General features: G+C 29.6%; 1 protein-coding gene across 6 annotated transcripts in view; it reads left to right on the top strand.

Moving 5' to 3' along the window:
- The window catches only part of LOC132944813 (octopamine receptor), a 93419-nt gene extending 80590 nt beyond the window's left edge, over positions 1–12829 (top strand). For all 6 annotated transcript variants that reach the window (XM_061014327.1, XM_061014325.1, XM_061014324.1 and 3 more), the window contains one exon: positions 9723–12829. In XM_061014327.1, coding sequence (XP_060870310.1) covers positions 9741–10994 — 1254 coding nt within the window. In that variant the 5' untranslated portion in view covers positions 9723–9740 and the 3' untranslated portion in view covers positions 10995–12829. The remainder of the gene's footprint in view (positions 1–9722) is intronic.
- Positions 12830–16046: the final 3217 nt, after the last annotated feature.

Genomic DNA, 16046 nt, shown 5'->3' with positions numbered 1-16046 from the left:
ATTTAGGCCGTTCTTACAATGTCGGGTTAAAGTTAACCGGCCGAATTCTGCGGGTAACAAAATCTGTTATCAGTCGATTAGCGTTAACCGACACTTTACCGGACATTGTAGGAACAGCCCTTAGTTTTATGTATTATTAAAATGTATATAATTATTTAATTATTTTTACATTTTATGTGCGATATTTACCTACCGAAAGTCAAAAGCAAAATTAGGAATGTATAAATTTGTTTTTTCAAATATAATATGAATGATTGTGTCTATTGACTAAATTAAAAGTTTAATAAAGCACAATGAATGCAAAAAATTAAATAGGTTATCGATTGTCATTATTTATCGTCTAGATGAGATTAACTTAAAATGTAAGAAATATTATTATATGAATGTGCCATCAGCCATAAACCTTTCAAAAAATAAAACTTACCTAAATTGGTTAACAAAAATACTATATGGATGACTTTTTTCAAACACGTAATAAAATACCACTGAAATTAAGTACAAGTTACACCGCCAGCTGCTAATTTATCTATCGCATAGATCAACATCAAATTTAAATGAACCGTTTCTAGCTGCTGAAGTTATTAATGGCTATTTACCTTCCTGTGTATACATTTGAACGGTACCATCAATTAATGTTAAACGTTCAATATTGATATCAAATAAAATTATTTCCCTGAAAATAACCCTATTATGCGCACGTTGGTCATAAATATTATTTTTATAGTTTAATATAACTTATTTTAATATTATTATCTATATTACAATGAATCATTTAATTGCTATGAAAAGTTAACAAATGGAAAATGTATTGGATTGCCGTAAATATACGTAATACCTATAGACATTTTCGTGACTTTATTTTACATTATAATAATATTATGTGTGCATTCAAATATATAATACATTTTTAATTAAAATATTATAATTAACATTTTAATACAATATTAAATTATATTCATGCACTATGTATGTTTACCAACCAAAATATTTCTGACCGCTAATCATAATTTAAAGCACTTGATGTATAATAAAAAATACTTAAAAAAAAACCGATGAAAAAATATGTAATTCCATTACATCTTAATAGTACATGACAAATTACTTAAATAAATAAATTTAATATAATATGCAAATTCTATAACACATATTATTATAATAACTCGTGATGTTAAATATTTCTTTATGTTTAATATTTGCTTTCACTTAAATTAAGTATTTAAATATTTAAATATTTGTCATGGTCATTCAAGTTTACTTTTTTAATTTTTTATGTCAAAAGTTGAATTCAGATTAAATTATATATTAAACATACATTTTTTCATTGAATATGGTAGTACCTATATACTTATTTTTTTACAATAAATTATATCTGATATTCATTATAAAACTCAGGTTAGATGTTCTATTTTATAATTCAATATTGAAAATATATCAATTTACTACATAATTGAGTGAAAATTGGTAAGGTTAATTAATCATATAGCATATGTATATCATAAATTGGTCCATTATGACTGAACATTTACAATTTAAATTTCTTAAATATCGCTGGTAATGTATATAATAATGTTTGATTATTATTTGTTAAAGTTATTGTTTATTACAATATGACATGAGTGATAGTGTAATATTGTATCAAGAAAACAAATTGTAATACACCAGGTATCAGAATTAAATTAAATTTTCATTTTAAAGTAACTAAATAAATAAAACTGTAAATTTGGTTTCAGACTAATCATAATAATATAATATACATATTTTATTATATCAGTCTTGCACTTTTCTTTTAAAAACAAACATGTTGACATTGTTTTTAACGAATAAATAAATGTCCAAATTTATACTATGTTAATATGTAATACATGACGTGTCTACCCACAGTATATCAAAAAGATTAAACTTTTTTAAAAATATTATTTTTACATAGTTTTATTATAATGATTAATGTCTTTAAAATTTTTCATTGTTACCAGTTTTAAGCTTAAAACTTTTTTTAAATTATAACAGGTATATTTTGAATTTAATAATATAATACTAATATTTTTCTGATATAATTTTCAATGAATTGTCAGTTATTGTTATAAGTATTCGAGGTTTAAAAATGATCAGATTTGTAGTGAATCAACATTTTTCTGGGTACCTTTGTGCCACTACAACTTTACTGAGTAAAACGTTTAATACTTTCATCTAATTAAATACTACTCCGAGATTCGATTATAACGTAGAGAAATGTTCCAAAAATATAAACTGCTATCAAATTAAAACAATTGTTATCATAAAAAAAAAAATAACTTAAAAATATGATAACGGTAAAAAGTTTTAAAATTATAATTGAAACGTTGGTTTGCCATTACACCAAACCACTTAAAAAAAATTATTAAAACTTTACGAAATAAGTGTAATGAGTGCAGATATTTAAATAAATATCTATCGGTTACCTTTCACCTATATCAAATAAAACATATTTTAATATTTCAATTTTGTTAAAAAGCGACAATTTAATAATGAAGGATAAATACTATGTATTATTTATACAATTTATACTACTTCACTATGACTATCACACTGCAAACATTTTTCATTAAAAATATATTATACATTTTTTTACTCAGAAATCACAATTATGCAAAGGAAAACTAATGAACTCTTGAAATCAGTTTCCCATTCATATAATGTTCGCTTTCAAATATCTCTTATTTTCTCAAATAAAAAGTAACTCTAAATTAATTTTGTCACCTATATCCAAAGATAAACTTAATCATATTATCTTCGCATATATTTTCAGTAAATAACCATTGGAGTTGAATAAATTGACTTGTAATCCAAATGGATCTAAATGTGACTTGATTCAATAGTCCAACGACATAAAGTGTGCATTATCGTAGCATTAAAATCATCAAGTTGCGACGGTTTTATTTTAGAGGTATACTACCTACCCAACGCCCGTGACTGATTATAATATAATGCTAAACTGATATACAAATGGAATGGAATTTATTTCAAAACCGTAAACCGACAATGGTCACTATTATATTGTACAGGACCCATGTGTGTAAATATTTATTTGAATGACCCACGCACATTAAACTATATGGTACGTGAGTACTTGAAGACAATAATTTCATACTTATCAGAGTTCACGCAACGCATTATGTTGGTGTCTGCCAAAAGGAAAAACTTTCGTATAGTTTCCATTGAAATTTAGCTTTTTGAGCTTTGCTTAATCAGAATAGGTACCTATATACCTAGTTACTATCTTGAATGTTTTTAAACGATATTATCCGAATAAAAGTTTTAAAACGCATTTGTTTAAATATAAACGTATGCAGGTGCCTATACAATAATTTATCAATTAACCCCGTATTAAAAAAATAAATGAACAATTAAAAGTTATACAATGTCATAAAATAAATGTTTTCGTTCATTGTAAATGATTTACACTGAATATAATGACGGAGTTAAAAGATGACAAATTGTGTACTTTACACAGTTAATTATAACTTTATATTATAACATCTACGAGTTCTTTTTTGTTTTCATATTTTTTGATTTGGTGCCTACACGTATTTCGGGGGATTCTGAACAATTTTACATTTTTTGAGGTAGCCCCGTTATTTATTTTTACGGCAACTGTTATACCGAGAAGTTTGATATAAATATCTGTACTTATATTTTTAATGTAAGAAACTTAGTTTTTGTAGTGGTCTTTAAATCAAAACTAATTCATAAGAATTCACTGCATAGATCTACAATCATACCCATGAGTCATGACCATTAGTATGCACTGTTGTATGTATATAAAACATTTTATATAAGTATTACGTAGGTACATCTGCAAAAATAGTGAACTTCAATACCTACGTATTGAAACATCTGTTATAAATTCGTTTTACACTTCTTTCGTTTATTTATAACTAAAGAGTAATGTTCCCTCTATATACGAGTTAATATATTATTATGTATAGTAAATAAAAATACGTTAATATACTATAGGTGCATTATTAAGGGAAGAAAATTATATGGTCTCCAACCACCTGTTAGGCTCGAAAATTAGTCTCTGAGTGAAATAATTTTGCACACTTGGGAATACTTATTATATTGATTTTTTTCCATTTCGATCATACCGAAGACCGAAGTCAAATGGTTAGTTGGGTTTCCGTCTGAATTAGTGTCACACGTCACATCAGTTGTACTAACGGAGAGTCATACTTTTTAAATTTACCAACGACTCAAAATGGATCTATTACGTGGTGGATTCGTGAAGAAATTCTGTTGGGTTATACTGTGCTGGTTAGGTAAGGTTATTTGTGGTACTTATTATATGTTATCTGCGCCCACTGAGCTGAATAGGATTTATTGCCCTACCACCAGTCCGTCGTAATAAGAATTTACACCACTACAACATTTTAAAATCGAAGCAATTAGTTGTCGTTATAATATATTTACGATTATTTTCAAATCAGTTTAATAGTAATAATGTTTAATACCTTATGTGGTGGTGGTGGTGTTGTAAAAAATGAAAACAATTATTAAATGTTATGATGAGTAATTCATTAAAATACGTTTTAACAATATTTTTAAGTTTTGGTTATTTTAGTCTTATTGTATTTGTATTGTAGGCATAAAATTGAGATAAAGAGCAATACAACAAAAGAAAATAAACATAGTTTCTCATATTATATTAATACTTTTTTTCTTGTTTTATAATTGTTATATTCTTACATTTTGTAAGATTCAAGATTGGAAAAGATGGACACTTATAATTTAAAATACTTAAAAAAAAAAATTATGCATAGCCATGCAAAAGTTGTATTTTGATCAGCACCTTATTATAATCTTTGAGCAACAACTTTAATTATAATAATGTTTACGCAATATTTTACATTTGTTTTAAAATAATTTAAATAATTTTTTTTAAAAACAATTATCAACTTTCAGTACGGAATTATTCGTAAAAAAATTCACATAAGACTTGAATAAATTAATCAATAAAATGTTTTTCTTGCAGGAATAAAATATTATAAACCATTCACAAACACGAAATTTACAAAATAGTAAATAAATATTATATAATATTAGAAATATGGCGTGTATAAATTACATCGTAAAAATTGTGTAGTAAAACAAAGTGTTTTTCACTCAGCTCATTATTTTAATATTTAAACTTGTTTTAAGTGTAACATCAATGGTAATTATAGGTATAGAAACGTTATTAAGGATTATGATAATACAGTTTTTTTCATAATTATTTCTGTAAGTAAATATTACAGTTAAAAAAGAAAATGATTTGTACAATATTTGTTAATTTTTAATTTTGAAATATTATTTTAAATTTTTACTTCAAGTTGCAATTAGTATTACATTTTTCTTTAAATAATTAATATTTTCAACAAAACTGTTTACTTGTTAATGTGATTCCTTTTAATTATTCGCAATAGTGTAATACCTCTTTTTCGGTAAATTACATTTTTTAAAACATTTTATTTATTGCTGGAGTATTATATTCTTAATTGGACTTTTTACTAAATTTTGTTTCACAGCGTTTAAATATATTACATTATTATATTATAGAAAATAAATTGCAGACTTTCTATAACGATTCAATTTGTGTTTATATTTTTTTTCAAATTATGAGTTTATAATATAATGTGTAATAAGTAGTGATGCGAGTATGTACCATGTAAAATTTTACCGGTAAAGTAAATGTACAAAAAAAAATTTACAATTTACATTTTTTTTACCGCTCAAACAGTTGAGTGACCACTTGATTTGTACGTTATTGTATTTTTTATTAAGATATTAGGATTATAATACAAATCAGGGTTTTTATAAAATGATAATGACAGTTACGTGATACGAATTATTGTGATATGGTATATGTGGTTACCACGATTTATTTTTATTTTATATTTTACTATAATTAATAATTACTTATCGTTATTTTTAATAAAAGGATTAAATACTAATACTTTATTTTATATTTATCTTGCCTTCTTTACATAATATTGTGAAAAAATTCAACAGGTACACTATAAATTGAATTTTAATAAAAATTTACCAATTTTACCGTAAATTACCAAAAAAATTTGTTACGTAAAATCCACATCTCTAGTAATAAGTGATAAAATCTTAACATATAATTAAACGTAGTAATTTATTACATTTCAGTTCGCACCATAAATATTGTGATTTTAAAATCGTTCAACATACATTGGATAAATTAATAATGATCATGATAAATTTAAGAAATACAAAATAAATACAATTTTATATTAGTTTTATGTAATTATATTAAACAATCTACGTCGAATCGTCTAACAATTTAATCGAACACTTGATTAATATGTAACTATTTTAGCATGATATTATCATTGAGCTGTGTAAAATATGAATGATGCTGGTGATTTACCGTAGATTTCTGTTATTCACACTACCTTCTTTAGCTAAGGCAGGGAAAAATAATTGTAAAACCCAAGTAACTACAACTGTTCATGACAAAAACATTACGATAACAATTACTAACGAATTTGCAACATTTAATTTCTCCGCACAGACCGGCAAAGACGGTATAACGATGTACTCTTTGAATATAATGTATATCCGTTCATCAGTTGAGGAAATCCGTGGCAAGCGGTATATACATCCGCTGAATCCATTACAATTTACAGGTTGGGCACATAAATTCAATATTCCCGATAACGGGATGACGCCCAATTTCCTTTTCACGTTAACCAACTTCAGACAGTAGTTATAGGTATATGGAACGCTATATAGATGTTTAAGTTTTGTCATTACACTAGACGTAATTACATAATAATAATATAACCCGGTTGAATATTTTAAGGACACGAGCAGGATAGTACTACAGTCGGTCGAGTTGAAGTCAAATCGTTACAACTAGATAAGAAGTTAATAATATATTATGTTATTCGTATTAATAATATATTAAACTCCAGATACGGAAGGTATAGCGCGCAAACAGATTTAAATTTGTCTAAATGAATTAAGTTCAACTGAAACTTGTCAAAATTTACGCGTTTACAAGATATTTATTTTAATAGGATACGCCATACACGTAGGCTTAAGTTGTTGTGAACAAAACACGTAGGCAAGTAGGTTTTTATTGATCTGTTTAATACTATCAATTTTTAATGTATATTATCCGAAAATAATATCTAAATAATTCGTATAAACTATAATATAGTAAAACTTATTATATTTCGTGTTATTTAAGCTTATAATTTTTTAGTTGCGTAATTTTGCATAATGTGTTTTAATTATTTATATGAATGTTACCGGTGCACCGTGTAAAATGTACAAAAAATTATATTTTATGACGCGTAATTTTATTCCACGCTTTACTACATATTAATTGTTAGGTTAAATCTTAAAAGTAGTTTTGTTACCATAGCAGTGAATATAAATGTAAATGTAAAAATTGCAGTAAAATAATATGTATTATGAATTATTAAAGTAACATATTATTATGTACATATATTATACCGGGATATTTAAATCTGAGGGCTCAAACGTATAATTTAAAAATGAATCTTTTTAGTTCGTGAAAAAATTCATGAAATTTTCAAACCAAGTTTAAGCGTTTAGATCAGGCGTGCTCAACTTTTTTAAACGTGCGGGCCCATTCAAAATTAAAATTTATAAGGTGACCTGCCTAACCGTATACCAGCTTATACCGGTTAATTTTGATAAAATATCCACTGTCAATATTCTTAAAAATGTTAAGATGTTTTGTAATTCTTAAAAGCTTATTAATATATTTATAATATTTTCAAATGTTATTTTTTTGATTTCAACCTATAGAAATTTCTAATTTTATACAATATTCACGGGCCGGTTGGAATACTTCCCCGCAGGCCGTGGGTCGGGTACGCTTGGTTTAGAGTAAAACTGCGCCACGGATTGAATTGTCTAAAACAACACAATCAGATTACTTTAATGGTAGTAAAGTTAAAAACAATTTATTATAAACGATTATTATGACGTGCAGAATTGTTACTAACTAAAACTCACTGCGGGTACCTATAACCAATAACAAAAATTATCAAACATAATAATTCATAATAATATTCAAGTTGGGCATACAAAAAAAAACCTTAAGTTAACATTTTTTGGATTATTTAAATCTATTTAATTTGAACGCAATACCTCTGTGTTAAAAAAAAATATATTTATTCTAGATTGTTAGTAAAAAGTCTATCTATGTACAATGTACATGTAATAAATAAAAACTATATTGTAAACTGGTTATTAGGCGAACTGTAGTCTTATACAATATAAGTCGTTTACAAAGAATTGTAATATATGAAAATAGTCGTTTAAGAACTAAAAAAAGTGAGCCGGCGAGGGACGCCTGGCAGATGTGAAAAATGGAAGCTGTTTTGCAAAGAAAATATGCATGGAAGGATGGTTAATTAAAATAAATAAACATGGCATACTTAAAAACAAAAATACCGATACCTGTTGCTGTACATTTTCATACATATTTTACTTGTTTTTGATTTTGTGGTGAAAGAATTTCCGGGCAAAGTTCAAAACAAAGCTAAAAAGTTTACGACATCAGTAAGCAACATTTTTGAAAAAAAAAGTTTTGAAAATATTAACTTGAACTATCATAAAAATGGTTAACAGTTTTTCTAGTGCTGATTACGTAACTAACATTTGAAAATAAAAGGAGCATCTTGCGACCCTACAAAATGGGCTCCACCATTAATATGTAATCAGCGTTCTATACGTTGACAAAAAAACGGGTTAGTAGGTAATACACTCTACTATACTTACATTGGGCGTCAAGAGAGTCACTGTAATTGATGTGTTAAATTTGTATTCAATGATATAAAATGATTATATGCGAAAAACAATTTGAGTGAAGACGGTCTGTCAGCCCATATTATTACTAATTATATTCGTTGATGTAATTTTGATTTAAGTAGTTTATTTTACAATTAGGTATAATCACAATATCTGCAGTAGGATAAATTAATTTTTGACAGCAAAATTACATTTGAAAATGTTATCGTGTGTAAGAATAGTATAATAATATACTCTAAAATTTTCATATTCCCACGAACAATATATTTTTAAATTACAACAAAATAACAAAATATTATTATTCTTGGTTTTAATATGTAATTTCGTGCAAATTTGAACTTCAAATGGATTTAAAAAATAACTGCGTTTGTATATATTTTAGGTTTGTTGGTTACAGTATGAACTATTTATGAGAATCTTTGTTTTAAATTTTCAATCCTTGGCTAAAAAACATTTTATAATTTTTTTACGACACTGGAGTGGTAAGATAGTCGCAGCTGAGTTACGACAAGTGGTTGGAGACACATAGCCACGCCAACAACTGGTCTTACCAACCGCATTAAAATTTTTCACATATTGTTATAAAATATTAATTTTAAATTTTGAAAATTTATAATAATTCATTTGCCTTACCACAAACTTAGCTTCAAGGAATGAATTAATTTTAATGCATTATATTGTTTTAAATATTTGAATGTAACGTGTAAAAGTACGTTTTACCTGCAGCGTCTGGACGCGTCGTCTAGAGTCAATATACCGGTCTGGACGTAGGTCCGCGTCTGACGCGGCCGTGCTGTTCCACTGCTTGACGCTGCAGGGAAACCGTAGCTTAAGATAATTTTTTTTGAAACAATAAAAAAATTATAATAACATGTGATGGCATTGTGTTGCAGGATCAGCGACTGTTGCAAATGATCAACGAAACGTCGGCGGCAGCGATCGAGCTGGCCGCTGCAGCCGCAAACGGCTGCCAGGTGACCAACGAAAACGGCGCGGGGTCGGGATCGGCCGCCATGTTGACCGTGATCGCGGTGATCGTGATCACTACGGCGCTGATCGTGATCACCGTGTTCGGCAACATACTGGTCATCATGAGCGTGGTGCAGTACCCGCCGCTCCGGTCCGTGCCCAACATATTCATCGTGTCACTGGCCGTGGCCGACCTGACTGTGGCCATAGGCGTACTGCCGCTGAACGTCGTTTACAACGTGACGGGCGTGTGGCTGTTCGGTGGCGTCGTGTGCAAGTTGTGGCTGACATGTGACGTGCTGTGCTGCACCGCGTCAATACTGAACCTGTGCGCAATCGCGCTGGACAGGTACCGAGCCATCACGCAGCCCATAGCGTACGCGCAGAAGCGCACCGTGTCCCGCGTTATGTGGACGGTGGCACTGGTGTGGATCGCCAGTGCGGTCATCAGCTCGCCGCCGCTCATCGGCTGGAACGACTGGCCGGACGTGTTCGACGAGCACACGGCGTGCGCGCTCACCACGCACCCCGGTTACGTGGTGTACTCGTCCATGGGTTCGTTTTACATACCGCTGGTGGTGATGAGCATCACATATCTCAGGATATACGTGGCCACCAGGCGGCGGCTGAGACGCCGGGCAAAACAGGTGGCCGCGTCGCTGCCGGCCACGGCGGCTGGTTCGTCGTGCAAACGGGACGACGCGGCTACCGGTAGCGGCAAGACGAAGATGGCGGCGGACGCAGTTACGGGTGACTCGGCCAGCAGCAGCGACGAGGTGGACGCGGCCACCAACGGTACGGGCAGCAGCGGCGACAAGCAGCGGACGGGGCGGAGTGCGCCGATGGCCGTGCGAGCGGTGCCGTCGATGGGCAAGCACGTCAACCAGTTGCTGGAGCACAAGCAGCGCATATCGCTATCCAAAGAGCGCAAAGCCGCCAAGACGCTGGGCGTCATTATGGGCGTGTTCGTTGTCAGCTGGCTGCCGTTCTTCGTCATCTACCTGTTCTTCCCGTTCTGCAAGTCGTGCTGTCCGCCGTCCAAAGTGCTCGTCAACGTGGTCACGTGGCTTGGGTACCTCAACTCGACGGTCAACCCGATCATATACACCCGGTGCAATATGGACTTCCGTCGGTCGTTCAAGAAGATCCTGCACATGGACGAGAAGCACCAGCACATACAGCACCACCACCGCTGAATCGATAGACGGCACCGGTAAATGGTGTTTGGTGAGGGGATTGGGGTAGTGACGGTGCCAGCGAAGTTCCGACGATATGCTGATTACGCCCCTTCCCCCCTCAACACTACCGCTACAACCACCTACACCGGATTTGTGATGATAATAATATCGTTCTTAAATATTTTGCAGAGTTTTGGCAGGGAGGGGTACCGTGGTTTGATCGATCCATTTCTATATAATAAACATTGTATTACACGACGTGTCATGATATAATAATATCTTGTTTTCAGATGCTAACGTGTGTAAAATTACGTATATGTGGGTCGTGGGTGGATGTATGTGGTCGTGTGTGTGTGTGTGTGTGTGTGTGTGTGTGTGCGGGTGTACATTATAATTTTATTGCTGTATTTTGTAATCGATTTTTATAAGTTGTTTTGATCCGTCATCGTTGTTGTGCGTGAAGACGGATACACTGTTTTTAGCATATCGTTTTGCGGATGTGGTACGTTTAACCGGGTACACCAAGTATTACGATTATTTTTAACGTGAATCATCAAGTCACTTTTAATTTAGGTATTTTAAGATTCCATTCGACGAAATATAAATGTAGGACATACTACCTTTCGCTCAAAAATTGTTTTCCCTATTCGTCTACGTTCACACGATCTAGCACTCACTTCAAGAATTGCGTGCTTGCTTTTGACAATTTTTACAGTAGGTAGGTACTTTTAAATTTTTGATATGATATTTAAAGACGTTTAAAACGAGTGCCGTCAGAATGCGTAAAGGTTGTATGAAATTAAAATTTGATTTTTTTGTGTAGAAATATGAAATAGGTATTGAATATTATATGTTAATATTTTTATATTGAACAGACGTGTAAAAAATGCAAATCCCTACACTACAGGTAAAAAAATATATACTCCGCTGAAACTTTAAATTCGGAATTTCCAATTTTCACATGGCTTATATACCAAACACATATTATTATTATGGTTCGCTCGCGATGGAATTTCGATTTCGGTGGTGGGCTTCGCAGGCCAATCCCATATTATAATATAACCTTTCGGGTACGTTGTAACTTACAATGTATAACTTAAATTGGATATTATGTATAGTTTTTTCAGTAGAACCCAACTAAGTGTTTTCAAAAATGTCGATTGTAGTTACGGGGACGATAATGGAAGCTTAGACTTCATCATAAAATATGGAAAAACAGTGTCTCGTCCCAAAATATATCAAACACTATAAACATATAATAATATTATGAGCAGTATGCATAAAATATGTATATTATAAATAACACTATAATTTCACTCGCCTGCAGCGCCAATTTGAATATTGATGACCTGGAAAATGATGCGAATGCGATTTATGCAGAGGTTTGGCATATCTATTTCGATCTGTGATGGAAATCTTACAGTTAAAATGATATATTGGTGATACCACTAGACTACCAGAGCATAACACATTATGTTTAAATTATTAATTGGGTTGAGTAGTTTTGATGAAAATGGAATTTTATCATGTTATTATTTCCTCTGAGGTACAGAATTATTAACATAATAATATATTCAACGTGATTGCAATAAAAAATAATAAGGTTTGCACGAAAACAAATTTTATATTTCTCTTCATACTACAATACAATAGATAATTGTTTTATTAATTTATTTATAATTGTTCAACAATGAATACGTACAGTTCTAGGACTACAGTATTATATTTCGTTTTGTTATAATAATGTTTGTTTATTGTTTACATTATTATTATACTTATACAATATAAAAATAAAACGATGTGCTTAAAAAATATTTATTCAATAAAATATATTCTATACACGTTATGATTTATGTTACTAAGTAATTTTTATTATATTATATAAATGATAATGAATAATTAAAATATATATATATATATGTATATATAAATGTTTTTTTTGTTTTATAAAAATAAGGCTAAATTTGTATAACTATATTTATATTCTGTATTTATAGTGATTTGTGTAGAATAATTGTATTGAAAATTTACATTTCTAGCTCAATGTTAAACAAATAACAAAAAAAAAAAAAAACTTAAGCAAATTTAGTTATATTTTATGTTGTACATACAGTCAATGACATTTTTGTTTTGTTAATAAAGTTATTTAAAATTGACAATTTCATTCTGGTTTTTTTTTTATATAATTAGGTTTTCTTCGTTATTGTTTCGAAGATCATTCTGCTGGTAACAACACTGCGCAGTGCACAATGTTTTGAAATTGTACAACTCAGTAAATTTTAGTTCTGTAAAACTATAATCAACCTGGCAGAAGTTAAGACGAAGAAAATGATAATACATGGCCACCTTGTACATCCACCGGGATTTCATATGCATGGTGGTTACAGGTAAAATTCTGATAGGTTCCTTTTTCGATAAGAAATAATATTATTTCATAACGGTTTTTTCCCCGACATTCATAATAACATGCACAAAAAAATGGGCAAGTGTGTGTCGCTCTGCTGTACAGTAGGTTACAAAAAGGTCACTGTAATGGATGGTGTTATATTTGAATTCAATGATATAATATCATTGTATAAGAAAAACCATTCTGAGCGAAGACAGTCAGTCAGCCTATGATATTACCAAGTATATTTAATGATATTATTGTGAACAAAGTAATTTATAATTTATATAATATAACCTATTCACGTTATAACCGTGTTTTAAATTTTTAATCCTTAGCTATAAAAGTCGAACATTTTATAAATTTTTAACTACAAAATAATTATTAAATTTTAAATTTGATAAATTTTGTCAAAATTCAAACATTAAATATTTAAATACTTATAAAAAAAAATTGTGCCTACCTATGTATTTTAATATTTTTCAACTGCTATTGTAACAATATATTAGGAGCCTTGCATTAAATTTTCACGCTTTTTTACCCAACAAACAAAATTGTATTCATATTTATTGAAAAAAAAAACTAAACAATTGAAAACTGACAATGTCCGTAAACAACCCAAAAAGAGTAAAATATTTTCAAATTATGTATAGAAAATGAAAATATAAACATTTAGTAAAATTGTCATATATCTAAAGTTATTCGTTTTTGAATAACAATAAAATAATAAAACCGCTACATGAAAAATCGAGTGAATATCCTATATTGTAAAAATCTGAACTTCAAACGCACATAAAAATGTAATTTGATTTGCTTGTAGACATTTTTTTTTTTTTTGATAAAAGTAAAAAAACTTATAAATAATCTTGTATTACATTTTCAAATCTTAGATTTAAAAAGAAAAATTTTTATGAATTCTCAACTCAAAATAATTTGCTAATTTTCGTGATTTTTCCGTATTTTGTCAAGATTTGAACTTTATATGTTTATAAAAAGAAACCGTGACTAAGGATTTTAAATATTTTTGCAAATGTCATTGTAATAATATAGTAGGAGCCTTGTATTAAATTGTCAAGCCTTTTTACCCAACAAATAAAGTTTTATTGACATTCATAGATAGAAAAAACTAAAAAAATTGGAAACTGAAAATGTTTTGAAAATTGTATCGTGTATAGAAAATGCAAACATATACAACCAGTGAAAATGTTATTTATCTCGGTCATTTGCTTTAAAGTTACACCAATAATCAAAGTCGATTTTGCGTAAAAATTCACGTTTTTCCTAAATTTTTCTTTTGTTTTTCACAGCGCTTTTGATAATTACTGGGAATTTTAAATTTTGACTTTCTCAATGCACCAACAATATTCAATTACCCATCGAACAAGATACTGAAGTTGAAAATCAAAGCATTATTTCAACTACTTATCGTGTACTTAGACACAAAAAAAAAAACACTTATCATTGTAAAATCAATAGATTCATCGTTCCACTCAGAATCTAAGTGTCTTTAACCCACAATAATAGTATATTGATTTATTCCCATTTAACTCTCAATCAACTGTTATTTCGTATATCAATCAAGTTATGTAAAGTGACATATTACACAGTACGTTCATAATATGAAATATTGAATTTTTTAGTTGGGTAATGTTTATTATTTATAAAGTCGTTTATTGGTTAAAGAATATTTCGTCCAATACTCAATAATATTAATTTATTGTAGTGTGCGATTAACGTTCTTTATTTATTGTACCACTCATTATTAACAATAACATATTCAGTTTTATGCGTTAAGTAACCAATGGTACCACATCTCCCTAATAATCTCCCTAGACATTAAATCTATAATATCGATAATCTTCGATTTAATGACGGTTTTTTTTTCGCAATATTCGTATTCGCAAGTTCGCAGTAATTGTATAATGTGATGACTGAAGTTATTTTTTAAATATTTGTACTTTGTATAAATAACTCAATACATAAGTTATAATATTACACGTTTTTATATTAGCCTTCACATGTCAATTTAATATTGGTAACTTATTTAGCATTATATACGTCTGAAAAGCAATATAGGTATTATAAGTTTATAACCAACTGTTATATAGATCATTGGAGATGGGCGTCAGTCAATGAGATGAGTATAATATTTTGTCGTAAAATATTGATTTGACGATTGAATCGTAAACGAATAACGAAGCTTAAGATTATTGAATTTATTATAACATGTTGCAATCACACAGCCAAGAATAAGATAAAATACAATATATAATTATGTATCATGTCGACACGTTTATATTTTAACAGATAATGATATTTCTGTTTGTATACCACGACACGAAAAGTAATAATATTAATAATTGTATAGATGTACAAAAAAAAAATAAATACATTTTGAGAGATATTCAAATGGCAACGCGATTTGCGACTGATCATAGAAAAATCAATTATTTATTGATTTAAATGTTTCTAAATGTTTCGAAAATTAAAAAATCAATTCTAATACAAATGGTTTGTTTCGTTCTATTTCCACTATCGCGCATATTGCAATATATGAGCTGGTGTGTGATTATGTTGTACATAATAATAGCATATACAATCGTCACCAAACTTATAAACGACCGTTTGCAACGTGCGAGAAACTACGATAATCACATTTCTAATAGATTTGGAGGTAGTGTTGT

Source organism: Metopolophium dirhodum, chromosome 5 (genome assembly GCF_019925205.1).
Source record: "Metopolophium dirhodum isolate CAU chromosome 5, ASM1992520v1, whole genome shotgun sequence".
NCBI classification, from domain to species: domain Eukaryota; kingdom Metazoa; phylum Arthropoda; class Insecta; order Hemiptera; family Aphididae; genus Metopolophium; species Metopolophium dirhodum.
Note: the sequence above shows the minus strand (reverse complement) of the source record. Positions and strands in the feature narration are given on the sequence as shown.